At 39.5% G+C, this 11,685-nt stretch overlaps 1 protein-coding gene across 2 annotated transcripts; it reads left to right on the top strand.

Annotated features, from left to right (window-relative positions):
• The first annotated feature begins 2,934 nt into the window (after positions 1 to 2,934).
• mocos (molybdenum cofactor sulfurase) lies at positions 2,935 to 11,402 on the top strand. 2 transcript variants are annotated; one of them, XM_088304843.1, is made up of 15 exons: positions 2,935 to 3,105; positions 3,188 to 3,277; positions 3,366 to 3,432; positions 3,535 to 4,179; positions 4,275 to 4,351; positions 4,421 to 4,620; positions 4,720 to 4,836; positions 4,906 to 5,265; positions 5,357 to 5,527; positions 5,623 to 5,732; positions 6,437 to 6,561; positions 7,814 to 7,910; positions 8,064 to 8,193; positions 8,291 to 8,395; positions 8,541 to 11,402. In XM_088304843.1, the coding sequence occupies exons 1-15, from the start codon at positions 2,994 to 2,996 to the stop codon at positions 8,691 to 8,693; spliced, it is 2,559 nt and encodes an 852-aa protein (XP_088160969.1). In that variant the 5' UTR covers positions 2,935 to 2,993; the 3' UTR covers positions 8,694 to 11,402. The 2 variants fall into 2 exon arrangements, 1 of the variants encoding a protein (XP_088160969.1); XR_015845078.1 differs by lacking the exon at positions 8,541 to 11,402 and having other exon boundaries at positions 7,814 to 7,896; positions 8,291 to 8,315.
• The last annotated feature ends 283 nt before the right edge of the window (positions 11,403 to 11,685 follow it).

Genomic DNA, 11,685 nt, shown 5'->3' with positions numbered 1-11,685 from the left:
ACTGTTTGGCATGATAGAACATTTCAATTCCAAGTGATTTGTGCCTTACCCCCCCCCATGTTGATGGTCCAGTTGAGACTGGGATTATATGTAATGGGATTACTGTGGAAGGATTACTTAAAATATTTTACAGTAACTAGTTCCAGTTAGAGTTAAAGATCTGCACATGTCCAGGAGTCCCTTGTTGTCTGGTCCATTTTTTTTATATTTAGTTCCCCATTTCCTTTCAGTCCTTGTTGGCTCATTTGTGATTTGGCCATGACAAGTTGTTTTTGTTTGTCTGGCATGTCTGCCGTCCAAGTCAAATCCTGTTTTTCTAGTGTTTGTTTTGATACTTCGATTCTTCTTCTTGTTTTGTACTATTGTATTTTTGTTTTGCCAAATGCAGGTAAGCAGGAGGTATAATTCAAAATAATGTGTTTAATTTCCAAAAGAACAAAACAAAAAAAACAAAAAATCAAACAAGGTACTTGGATTATCACAAATACGATCAAAACAAATATTAAGAAAACAATTTAGACTTGACTTGGACTGCAGACAAACAAAATCAACTTGACATTGACAGAAGACCCGACAAGGAAACGAGGAACTAAATACAATCAAATTGATGAGACAACGAGGAACACCTGGATAAAACAGAAGGGGTTGGAGGGGTTTGATTCGATGGCACGAGGAATTAGAATAATCTAACGAGACAAGGAAGGAACAAGGAAAACATAAAACTAAATTCTGAGTTAAAAAACAATCAACAGATCATGACAGTAAGCCACTCTGTCTCTTTATGAAGTCAGAGCTTCAATGAGATTTAAAACCATTAATACAGAAGGCTACTCGACAAAGTACATTAAATTGTGCCATTTTATTATTTTGGGAGTCTCTTCCATTACATTGCACTGAGTTAATCATCTTTTTTTTTTTAATTAATGTGATATTGTTACTATTTTCAATATTCACATGAGCTTTGTCGGATACATTCCAGAACTGCTGTCACAGAAGATACGTATATTATAGGTTTTTCCCATTGTTGTAATCACGCTGGAATCAATCACACACGCCTGAGACACGCCTTCACTCCTGGAAGATTCTTCCAGAATCATCCCAAGTTCTGTATCATGGCCCTCTTCACAGCGTCGACATCTTCAAAACAGGGTCCCCGGGATGACCTGCTTGAGTTTGGAGAAGAAAAAAAAATCACACAAACTCATGTCAAGTGAGTCGGGATGTCGCTCCAGCACATTGATATTCTTCTCAGTCAGGAAGTATCAGATGCTCCCGCCGTTGTAAGGAGGTGTGTTGTCAAGGTGAAGAAATCATGAGTTGTCTTGTCACAGTTTGTGCCTCTTTGCAAGATGTCTGTAGACATGCTGGTTGACAGTTTTTCTCACAATAAGGTCAAGTACCAAGTACATGTAAGTAGTTTGTCATTTTGGAGTTATGATATTTGTGCAACTTTTCTGACACATTTCGTATATTGTATAAACGGATGTCACCAAAAGAAGGAATACAGTAATTGATAAAAAGGTTAATTTTGCTAAATTATTTTTTTTTCCAGGCATTCTTTTACTCACACAGTTGCTCTTTACTGCATCCTGACTTCTATCCTTCCTGCCTTTCTTCCCCAAGATTAAATGAGTACCGGATGTAATTTTTTTTTCCTTTCATAAAAACAATAATTCTGTCATTTTCCTTTCATACTTTCCATTCTACCGTTTTGTATACTGTTTATGCTCTACAAAATGCATAAATGTGTATTTTTTTAATTAATTTTTTCATTTGAGTTGTAACTTTTAATCAATTAATCAACAACTAACTGATTATCAAATTAATTGATAATTATTTTTGAGAATCGAATAATCGTTTAGATAAGTATTTCAATTTAAAAATTGTCCAAATCCTTGCAATTTCAGATTCTCAACAATACATATTCTCCAAATTCTGTAGTCCCTGATGAAAGCAGACTGGTCATGTTTTTGATGAATCAAAATTAAACATTATGTTTTGGAATGCCATGACTGAACCTGTAACTTGAATTCTAACTAATCTAAGTCTGTGCATTTTATACAGTCAGTTTGAAATAATGTCTTGTTTCAAAACAAAAGGGGGGGGAATTAAAACATGTTTTTACCCAATTAATCAATTTAAAAAAATGGACCGATTAACGGATTATTAAAATCTGTAGTTTCATCATTATTTACAATGAATAAGTAAAGCAATTATTAAATGATTGATTAAATACAAAATTAACGTACATTAAGTTGACTATTTAGCGGGGGGGGATTTATCAATTAATGCAAAAAAAATGTTGCCTTACTCTTTATATTTTAAATGATTGGTGGGATGGGTTAAATATAAGAGTGTGCCCTGTGGCCCATAGATTGTCTATCTTGTTTTTATTCTTTGGTCGAACCTGTTTTTCATTAATGAATATCTAGAGTCTGGAGTTTGGGGCATAGTGTATGGCAACTAGAGAAGAGATTGGTTTCGAGTAGGGTAGTTGTTAACAACTTGTTGGAGTCTTGTTGGGACCAGTGGCATGTGAGCACACTTTGAAGATGCCCCTTGCAAAAGCCCTTTGCCCGTCAACCGGTTGATACGCATTTGCAATCGGATCTATTGTATGCCTGTCTCAAAGACAGATGCTCCTTCAAAAGTTGGTCAATGGGGGTGAAGCAAAAAAAAAAAATGTGTTGGTTGATGCACATGCGCCAAGTGTAGTGTCGTCAAAAGACGTTGAAATGTATTCATTGACGGGGAGTTGAAGATGTTGATTTTGAGGTGGATCCCGCCCTGTTGGCTCCCCCACTCAGCATGCCACTGGTTGTAATTTTAGTTCCAGCAAGACCATGACAAAGAGGGAGCCAGGTCTTGTGCTCTTCATGGGACTGTGAAACTGAAACTGTGGTCAGGGGACTTTGAGCGTGGAAATCAATCATTGACTGTCTTCTCTCTAAGCTTCGGCTGCGTCAAACACAGACACTATCGCAAGACACTCGATGGACTTCCACAAACTTAACTCTTTTGAAACCTTTAAGGAGGAATGGAGTCGTTATGGTTATGGAGAAAACATGGAGGACGTGCTTGAGGGGGAGTTCACGCGGATTAAAGGTAATATTTGTGTCCTCGTGAATTGCTGTGAGCAGTTTAAAGTTAAGTAACAGTACAGTTCAGTTCTTGTTATTGTACAAAGGCACTGTATATCTGGATCACGCAGCGACTACTTTGTACCCGGAATCACTGGTCAGGAGGTACTGCCTGGATATTTCAAGGAACGTGTATGGTATGCAAATCAACATTTATTCTTATTTGGAGGCTCATGTTACTTTATGAAGCGCTAAAATTGATGTATGGTATCATCTTGCTAATAGGAAACCCTCACAGCCACAACCCCAGCAGCAGGTTGACACATGAGACTGTGGAGGGGGTCAGATACAGGTGAGCCTTAGACACATTCCAAATAGGCCCATGTGCCCTCTTTGTAACTACCTTGCATGAAATGAGTTTTTTTTTTTAAAAGAAAAGATCATTTTCTTTCAGGATATTGCAACATTTCAACACTACCCCTGAGGATTATTCGGTGATTTTCACTTCTGGCTGTACAGCCGCTATCAAATTAGTGGCAGAGGTCTTCCCCTGGAGGTCGCAGACAGAAAGCGGGGCGGGCAGTCACTTCTGCTACCTCACTGACAACCATACATCTGTCGTTGGCATAAGAGGACTAACATCAAACCAGGGAGTAGTTTCCCTGCCCGTCTCCCCTCAGGAAGTGGAAAATAGGGCAAAGGATAAGACTCAGGGTGAAGATGCGGTTTGTCAGACGCCACATCTCTTCTGCTACCCGGCACAGAGCAACTTCTCAGGGATGAAGTATCCCCTTAGCTATGTAGAAGGCATCCAGGCAAGACGTCTTTATCCAGCATGTGACCATCGAGGCCAGTGGTTTGTGCTGCTGGATGCAGCTTCGCTTGTCAGCTGTTCTCCTCTAAACCTACAAGACTGCCCTGCTGATTTCATTCCAATCTCTTTCTACAAGATATTTGGCTTCCCTTCAGGTCTAGGGGCCCTTCTTGTCCGCAACCACGCAGCAGGCATACTAAAAAAGACTTATTTTGGAGGAGGCACAGCAGCAGCTTACCTTTCTGGAGAAGATTATTATGTGCAGGCTGCAAACCTTTCTGACAGGTAAAGTCGTGAACAACATAGCAAAGCATAGAGAGTTTCTGAAAACACCATAACTTTGCGCATTCATACCCGTTTTTCTTTTTCCCCTGAATAAGATTTGAGGATGGCACTGTCTCGTTCTTGGACATTATTGCCCTCAACCACAGTTTTGAAGCTTTATATAGGATCACGGGTAAGTAACAGTGAGACAACAAATTTGCAAAAGGAAACAACAGTGCTCTGTTCCTTATCTGTCTTTCAGGGGGGATGGAAAACATACAACAGCACACTTTTGGCTTAGCTCGTTACACTTACATGCTTCTGTCAAGTCTGTGCCACGGCAATGGGCGACCAGTGGCCCTGATGTACACAAAAGGCCAGTTTGACAGTCCAAGCAGCCAAGGCTCAATACTAAACTTCAACCTTATCGATCCACACGGAGAAATAATTGGATATTCCCAGGTGCGTATGTTTAATTCCTCATACCATATTAAATATAAAACATCCTGTGTGGTACATGCAATGGCAACATTTATGAGTGCCACGATAATTGTCCTACAGGTGGACCGAATGGCAAGTTTGTACAACATTCATGTACGCACTGGTTGCTTTTGCAACACTGGGGCTTGTCAGAGCTTTCTCGGCATCACAAATCAACAGATGAGGAGAAACCTGCAGGTAAAAAAAAATTGTGAAATGCATGAGTACAGTATTTCAGAATCTGTGAAACTGTCTTTTTTTTTTTAGGCTGGCCACATCTGCGGAGACACCATCGACTTGGTGGATGGGCGGCCGACCGGATCTGTTCGCGTGTCATTTGGCTACATGTCAACGTTTGACGACTGTCAAAAGTTCCTGAGTTTTGTTGTCGAGTGCTTCGTGAAGAAACCAGTGACAGTAGACCATGCAAGACTCGAGAGGCTTAAAGCTGCCGTCAAATCAAATGAAGAGACAAAAGTCAATTCCAGTGAAGTAAGACAAAAAGTTGAAGAAAAGAAGAAGGTTTCAACCAATGGAGTTGAACCTGTGCGTCCAAACAGCCGTGAGGGGCCTTATACATTGACGAACATCTACATATATCCCATCAAATCATGTGGCGCATTCGAGGTGTGAGCAGCCACTTGGTGTTATTGTTTCACTATTTGCATCTCAACATTCTTTATCTTTCTACCATGCATTTTTGCTATTTTTTTTCTAGGCCCACAACTGGCCAGTAGGACCTCAGGGTTTACTATATGACCGAAGTTGGATGGTGGTAAATGGAAATGGCGTGTGCTTGAGTCAGAAAAGAGAGCCACGTTTATGCCTCATTCACCCACAAGTTCATCTGTCCTCCAACGAATTGCTGCTGCAGGCATCAAGTCACTCAGTCAGTCAGTCAGTCATCAGCTCTCTGAATGTGACACACTGCTCATGCAAGGAAAAAAAAGCAGCCAATCAGTCTGTATTTTTTCTTTCTTAAAGGAATTTTCCTACTCTCCTGCAGGGATGAATACCATTTCAGTTCCATTGGAAATCAGGGCCGAAATGCACGCAAGCTTTCCAGTCTGTCAGAGTAAAGTTTGTCGTGACAGGTGAGCTGCGGCGGACAGGAAACAAGTCACATTTGTTTGATATTTATACTTGCCGCTTGTAGCATTGTATTCTCCTTTTACAGCACTCTAGAGGGTTTTTCTTTTTTTTTAGTTGTTTTTTACCGCGAATGACATTTGAAAGCATCATTTTTGTTGCAGGCCACATCATAGTTTTATGGTTTTCTGACAGAATACAAATAAATGTACGATTGCTCCATATAACAAATTAATGAATAACTAGATTTGATTTCAGAGGCCAGTAAAAACATTTTGTTCAAATACTACTTTTTTTAAGTGGCGATATAGTAACAAAAACAGCTTGCAATATCAAAATTTCTAAAAGTGAAAACAATTTGCAATGTTGGTATTTTAGCAAAGCATGAACTCCATGCACATAACTTGTTTTCACGAGCCACATAAAATCATGTGGCGATCCAAATCTAGCCCTCTGGCCTTGAGTTTGATATCTTTGTTTTCAAGCCTCACAATTTCCGACAAAACATATGACCCCATTTTTTACGGGAATACGAAACAATGCATTAGAATTGTGGTGGATACATTTTGGTTCATCATTGTTATTACAAACAGCTACGTAGATGGTGACACGTGAATTAGGTGTTGCACAAAAGTTTACAACCTTCTCTTTATGATATCAAATTGTATCTCCTGGGGTCTCCTAAACACATACTTTCTGTTTTGCCCAGGGTGGAGACGATGGACTGTGGCGATGAGGTTGCATCGTGGCTTTCAGACTTTCTCGGACAGCCGTGCCGCCTGATCAGACAAAGTCCTGATTTTATTCGACACATGAATAAGAAGTCTGATACAGGTGAATGTGTTTCATCTTTGGACAATGGAGCGCAGTGCTTCTCAATTATTTTGTATTACGCACCATCGCAAGAAGAAAATATTTAGGGGCTGAACTAATTTTTTGATAAAATATTCATAAGTTAAAAAAAATTGTGGCATCATGATTTTCGTGCCAGTTATATTTAATACCCCTGGCGCACCTGACAAATTGTTGGCTGAAAGTTGACTCAACTTTGTGCCTGCTGGAGCTCGGTTTTGGTGCATTTTGGTGAATTTGATCAAGATCAAGAGAGTGCGGTGGATGTCATCATAGTTTATTGATAAATATGACAACAGCATGCATTGAACCGTCTGAATCATTTTAGAAATCAATTCATTGAATTATAATTTTTCCACACACCACCACAAAATGAAATTTTTTTAATGTTTGCAAATTTATTAAAAATTAAAAAGCAAAGATATTATCAGACAAATGTTATTTTTTATTGCCTTTTGGCAAACTCCAAGCGGACTGCCAAGTACCAATTACGAAGGAGTGGCTTCCGTCTGGCCACTCTACCATGCAGGCCTGATTGGTGAATTGTTGGTAGAGTGGAATGTTTTCCTCTCTCTACTGAGGACCACTAGAGCTCTGAGAAAATGACCGTCAGGTTCTTTATCGCTTCCCACGATTGTACAGTTTAGACGAGCGGCCAGGTATAGCAAAGAGTCCTGGTGGTTCAAAACGTGTTTTCCATTCAAGGATGATGGAGGCAACAGGACTCATTAAAGCAGCAGATTTTTTTTCAGATTTGCGGCTCAAGACAATCGTGTGTCTGAAGTCGACACACAATTTCTTGGATAAATAATTTTCAGCTTGGTGGCAATGGCTGTGAATACTTAGAGTACGTTTTAAATACATTTGTATCAATTCCGCCCAAAACCTTGCTTCATGCTGTCATTATGGGGAGTTGCGCGTGAATTTTAGGGAAAAAAATGAAGTTGTACCATTTTGTAATGAGGCTGTAATGAAGTGAAGCACTGTGAATACTTTCCGGAATGCCATGTACATTCTTCATTAGTAGCTAAAAGAACTTGGGAGCATTTTTGTCAATTTAACTGAGAGTGCACAGGCCAAATACTAAATTACCACACATATATTGAATGTGCAAGTTGTGTGCAGTGATTCCTGCACTTTGTCGAAAACAACTTCAATTTTCACATTCATTGAGGATTTCCAGCAGAGATGAGTGCTTAAAATAGATGGGTAATATCAAGTATTTCCCTCCTAGCCGTCACCTCCTCGTCACTCTCCCTGGTGAATGAAGCTCAGTATCTCATGATCAACCGCGCAAGTGTGGAGCTCATTCAAAACGTAATGAGCAGCAGGTTTGAACACATGCTGTCTTATTCAAAATACTCAATGTGCACTTTGTGCAGTGAAAGACATCAGGATGTGATAAAACCTCTACATTTACATAACACCGGATCATTTAGAGAGTGAAATGAAATAACATGCAATTGCCACCATTCCTTTGAAAGGCAAGAATATCCCGCGCTTGACACACAGGACGTCATCAGTCGGTTCCGAGCCAATTTCGTCATCTCAGGGGTTGAACCGTTTGAGGAAGATAATTGGTCACACTTGATTATTGGCAACATTCGATTCATGGTGAGCTGGCACTTTGGGATATGAGATGACAACTTCTAATGTGTCAGAAGTCGATTCTTAAAAAGCTAAATATGCTTTCTGTGTGATAAATCAAAAGGTTAGAGGTCAATGTGTACGCTGCCAAATGGTTGGAGTTGACCAGAACACTGGGACCAAAACAAAAGAGCCTCTGATGTCTCTTTCTGCATACCGCAATGGAAAGGTGAGTCAAGGCAATATATTTTCAAATTGGAGAGAAATAAATAGACACAAATGTACAGTAGCTACGACTCCTCCCCTTTGGAAAAAATCTGGAAAAATTTTTTTTCAATCTATGTCATGCTGCTTCTTATTTCTGGCGTTTCCAGGTTACATTTGGCGTGTACTTGAGCCATCAGCTGCCAAAAGGTTCACCAACAGCCGGCGTCCTCAGTGCTGGCTCCACAATATTGCCTGAGTCCCATGTTTCTGAAACTGGTCATCCATCTCCTTCTTCAGCAAACTCTGGGGACCTACCCTAAAAATCAGGGGGATTTTATTCATGATTGCAGATAGATGTGTGTTTGCTCTGTTTTTTATTTTATATATCGTTGTTTGCTACGACGCACGACATTTTGGCGACATCCGTGGCCCTTAGCAACCACACTTCCAGAAAGATCCATGCAAAGGGGTTCAACGTTTTATTTCTCAGTCTCTGAGCATTGAGTCTATACAATATGACTAATATATGCAGCATTTGATACAGTAAACCATAATATACTGTTGGACAGTGTGGAAACTTGGGTAGGCCTAAATGGAACAGTTCTAAAATGTTTAAAGTCCTACTTGGAGGAAATAAGTTATTTTGTAAGCATTGGAAGTCATAAATACAATTGAATAGCCATGACATGTCAGGTACCTCAAGCGTCAGTCCTTGGATGCATTTTGTTCAGCCTGTATATGCTACCCTTGGGTCAATTTATTCACAATGACGATCATGGCTATGCAGATGATACACAAGTATATCTATCAATGTCCCCAAGTGATAACAGTTCAGTGAAGGTGCTCTCACTGTCTAAAACAAATTAATAACTGGATGAACAAACATTTCCTTCAACTAATTCAAAACAAAACTGAGGTAATTGTTTTTGCTAATGAAGAAAAAAATTGCTGTTAGTAAACACCTACCTATTTTCGCTGCCAGGTGCCTCTACCCGCTGCGTCAAAACGGGTGCATCTTAAGTTTAAGCAAGTCTGTCTTAGTGTGTTTTTGAATTTGGTAGAACATGTTACACCTCGATGTATCCTATTGCACGCGTCCGGCGCATCTGGCACTTTGGTGACAGAAAGCAGACTCCATTTTAGACTCACTAAAAGCAGGTCTAAGTGGTGGCGCAGGTTGTGTAATGCGATTTTGGCGGACTTTACTGAGGCGCAGGCGTACAGTGTCGTGTGTGAGTAATTGTAGAAATTCATTGAATTAATTAGTATCGTAAAAATATTTCAGTCTAATCGGAACAAACAGAGCAGAACAGTTGAAGATTGGCTGACTAAAAAATAAAGTGTATTAATCCTGCTGAGATATGACGCAGGCATGAATTTCTGTTAAAATTACAGTTTCAATGAGCTGTTGAGGAAGCAGATAATTAAACATAGCCAACTGCCTAAGATGAAAAAAGATGGATTTAACAACAGCACCAATTTGCAGGTTCAATTTAAAATCAATGTTGAAGCCCGTTCACTTGGTGAATCGTTCGTAAATGGGAAATGACACCATGTTCATTCACTGAATCGTTCGTGAACAAGAAATGGCTGCACTCACTTCATGGTTTTGTGAACGGGAAGTTACCAGCCGCTGATTGGACGTTCGCAAAGATTGACGACATGTGCCTGGCTGAACTCAAATGAACTGAAAAACGAAAAAAAATCACTTGAGAGTGATTCATTCACTCAGGTTAACTGAAAAGATTTGTTCTTTTTGAACAAATTGTTCGCAAACAACACAACACTAGACCAAAAGCACCACAGTTTAACTGTACTGTAACTCACTCTTAGCATGCAGTCGACGTGCATACAAAAACGGTGGAGGAGGAAGAACTTATTGTTGGTGAGAGGCAGACTTGTCATCATCGCCCGAGATTTCTTTGGAGACGTCTTCACTGGGCAGTTCCTTGGAAAAATACTGGGCCGAACCTGGAGCACCCTGGAGTGGTGTGTGGTTAAACATACAGTACGACCTTTTGAAAACATTTATGACAGTCATGGACATCAGTCAGCATTTGTTTGTATCTACGAACGTTATACTATAATACTTAAGTATTCATGATACATTTCCGACTTCTGGAAGAAGCAAAATTTCACAAGTCAGGCTTGATGCACTCACTGGTGCTCATTTTAACCTGCTCAACAATTCTTCCTCTCGTTATTCCAGTGGGGTTTCATATAGTTTTTATTCCAAACACACCACTCATCCTGCTGCCAGAAATCCAAGACAGACTTTTCCCTGTGAAGAAGAAAATTACCAGGCTATATCTACTGTACCTTCATCATAGGTTTGTAACACGGGCACATGCAGCCCCCTTCCTAAAAAACGAACAAAAAAAAACAGTAGAAGGTCAGATTGCTCAGTCAAACGCATTTCTATGTTGAATGTCACAGTTTTAATCACTATAAAAGTGTTGTCTTTGACCTAATAATGCTCGAGACCGGAATTTGGGGATCGTATTTTTTTTTTTTTTTTAATGGATGCCTTGGAGTAAACCACTGTGAGTAATTTCATTGGTCACTTTTTCAGTTACACCCTTGTTTGGCAAATGTAATTTAATATTCATGTTATTGTAATCCATTCATGTCTGCTGTGCCATTTATGCCCTGTAAAGTAGGTTATGCTGTAGAAAAGTTGTGGAAACTACTGTTGGACTGTGAATTCAATCAACCACCGTCAAATCAACCACTTCCGGTTTGTTGCATTATCAAACCATGTTGTGTTTGTGTAACTATTAATGTCGAGCATTTTACATTTATTGTGTTGGAGGACATTGAGTTTAAATTTAAAAAAAAGATTCTTACAATATATTACAAGCTGTAATAAGTTTATTACAGCTGTTCAATTCCGTTTTATTAAATTGTCAAGGTGCACGACGCGGTAATTAGCTACAATACAAAATGCCCACATATGTAATTAAAATGCAATTTCTTTCAATTGCAACGAGAAAAGTTTAGCTGTCAAATGGCCATAGGATTTATTTATCTATTTTATTGAACACTATTCTACTCAGTATTAATAAAATCTGAAAATGTGACATAGTATGCATCGATTCCTTACATAACAATAACAGGTTCTACTTAGTGCTGTGTCCAAAGAGGTTGCATTCATGAATGGCGCTGCCTTAAATTTTTTAGCCCCTGGCTGCGTTTAGGTTGAGCCACGCCTCGATCTGCGCTCTGCTGCTCCCTTAAATAAGTATAATATTAACGCCCTCGGACAACTTTTTACGTAACTCTGGGGCTGCACTATTAACAATAAAAAGGGTG

The sequence above is a fragment of the Idiotropiscis lumnitzeri genome, chromosome 9 (assembly GCF_059441095.1).
Source record: "Idiotropiscis lumnitzeri isolate Australia: NSW breed Sydney's pygmy pipehorse chromosome 9, RoL_Ilum_1.0, whole genome shotgun sequence".
In the NCBI taxonomy this organism is placed as follows: domain Eukaryota; kingdom Metazoa; phylum Chordata; class Actinopteri; order Syngnathiformes; family Syngnathidae; genus Idiotropiscis; species Idiotropiscis lumnitzeri.
Note: the sequence above shows the minus strand (reverse complement) of the source record. Positions and strands in the feature narration are given on the sequence as shown.

Excerpts from the sequence above, each read along its gene's own strand:
- mocos (XM_088304843.1), top strand. The coding sequence starts at position 2,994 with ATGGACTTCCACAAACTTAACTCTTTTGAAACCTTTAAGGAGGAATGG. Across the intron at positions 3,106-3,187 it reads GGAGTTCACGCGGATTAAAG|GCACTGTATATCTGGATCAC; the intron begins GTAATATTTGTG and ends TATTGTACAAAG. Across the intron at positions 6,562-7,813 it reads GAATAAGAAGTCTGATACAG|CCGTCACCTCCTCGTCACTC; the intron begins GTGAATGTGTTT and ends TTTCCCTCCTAG.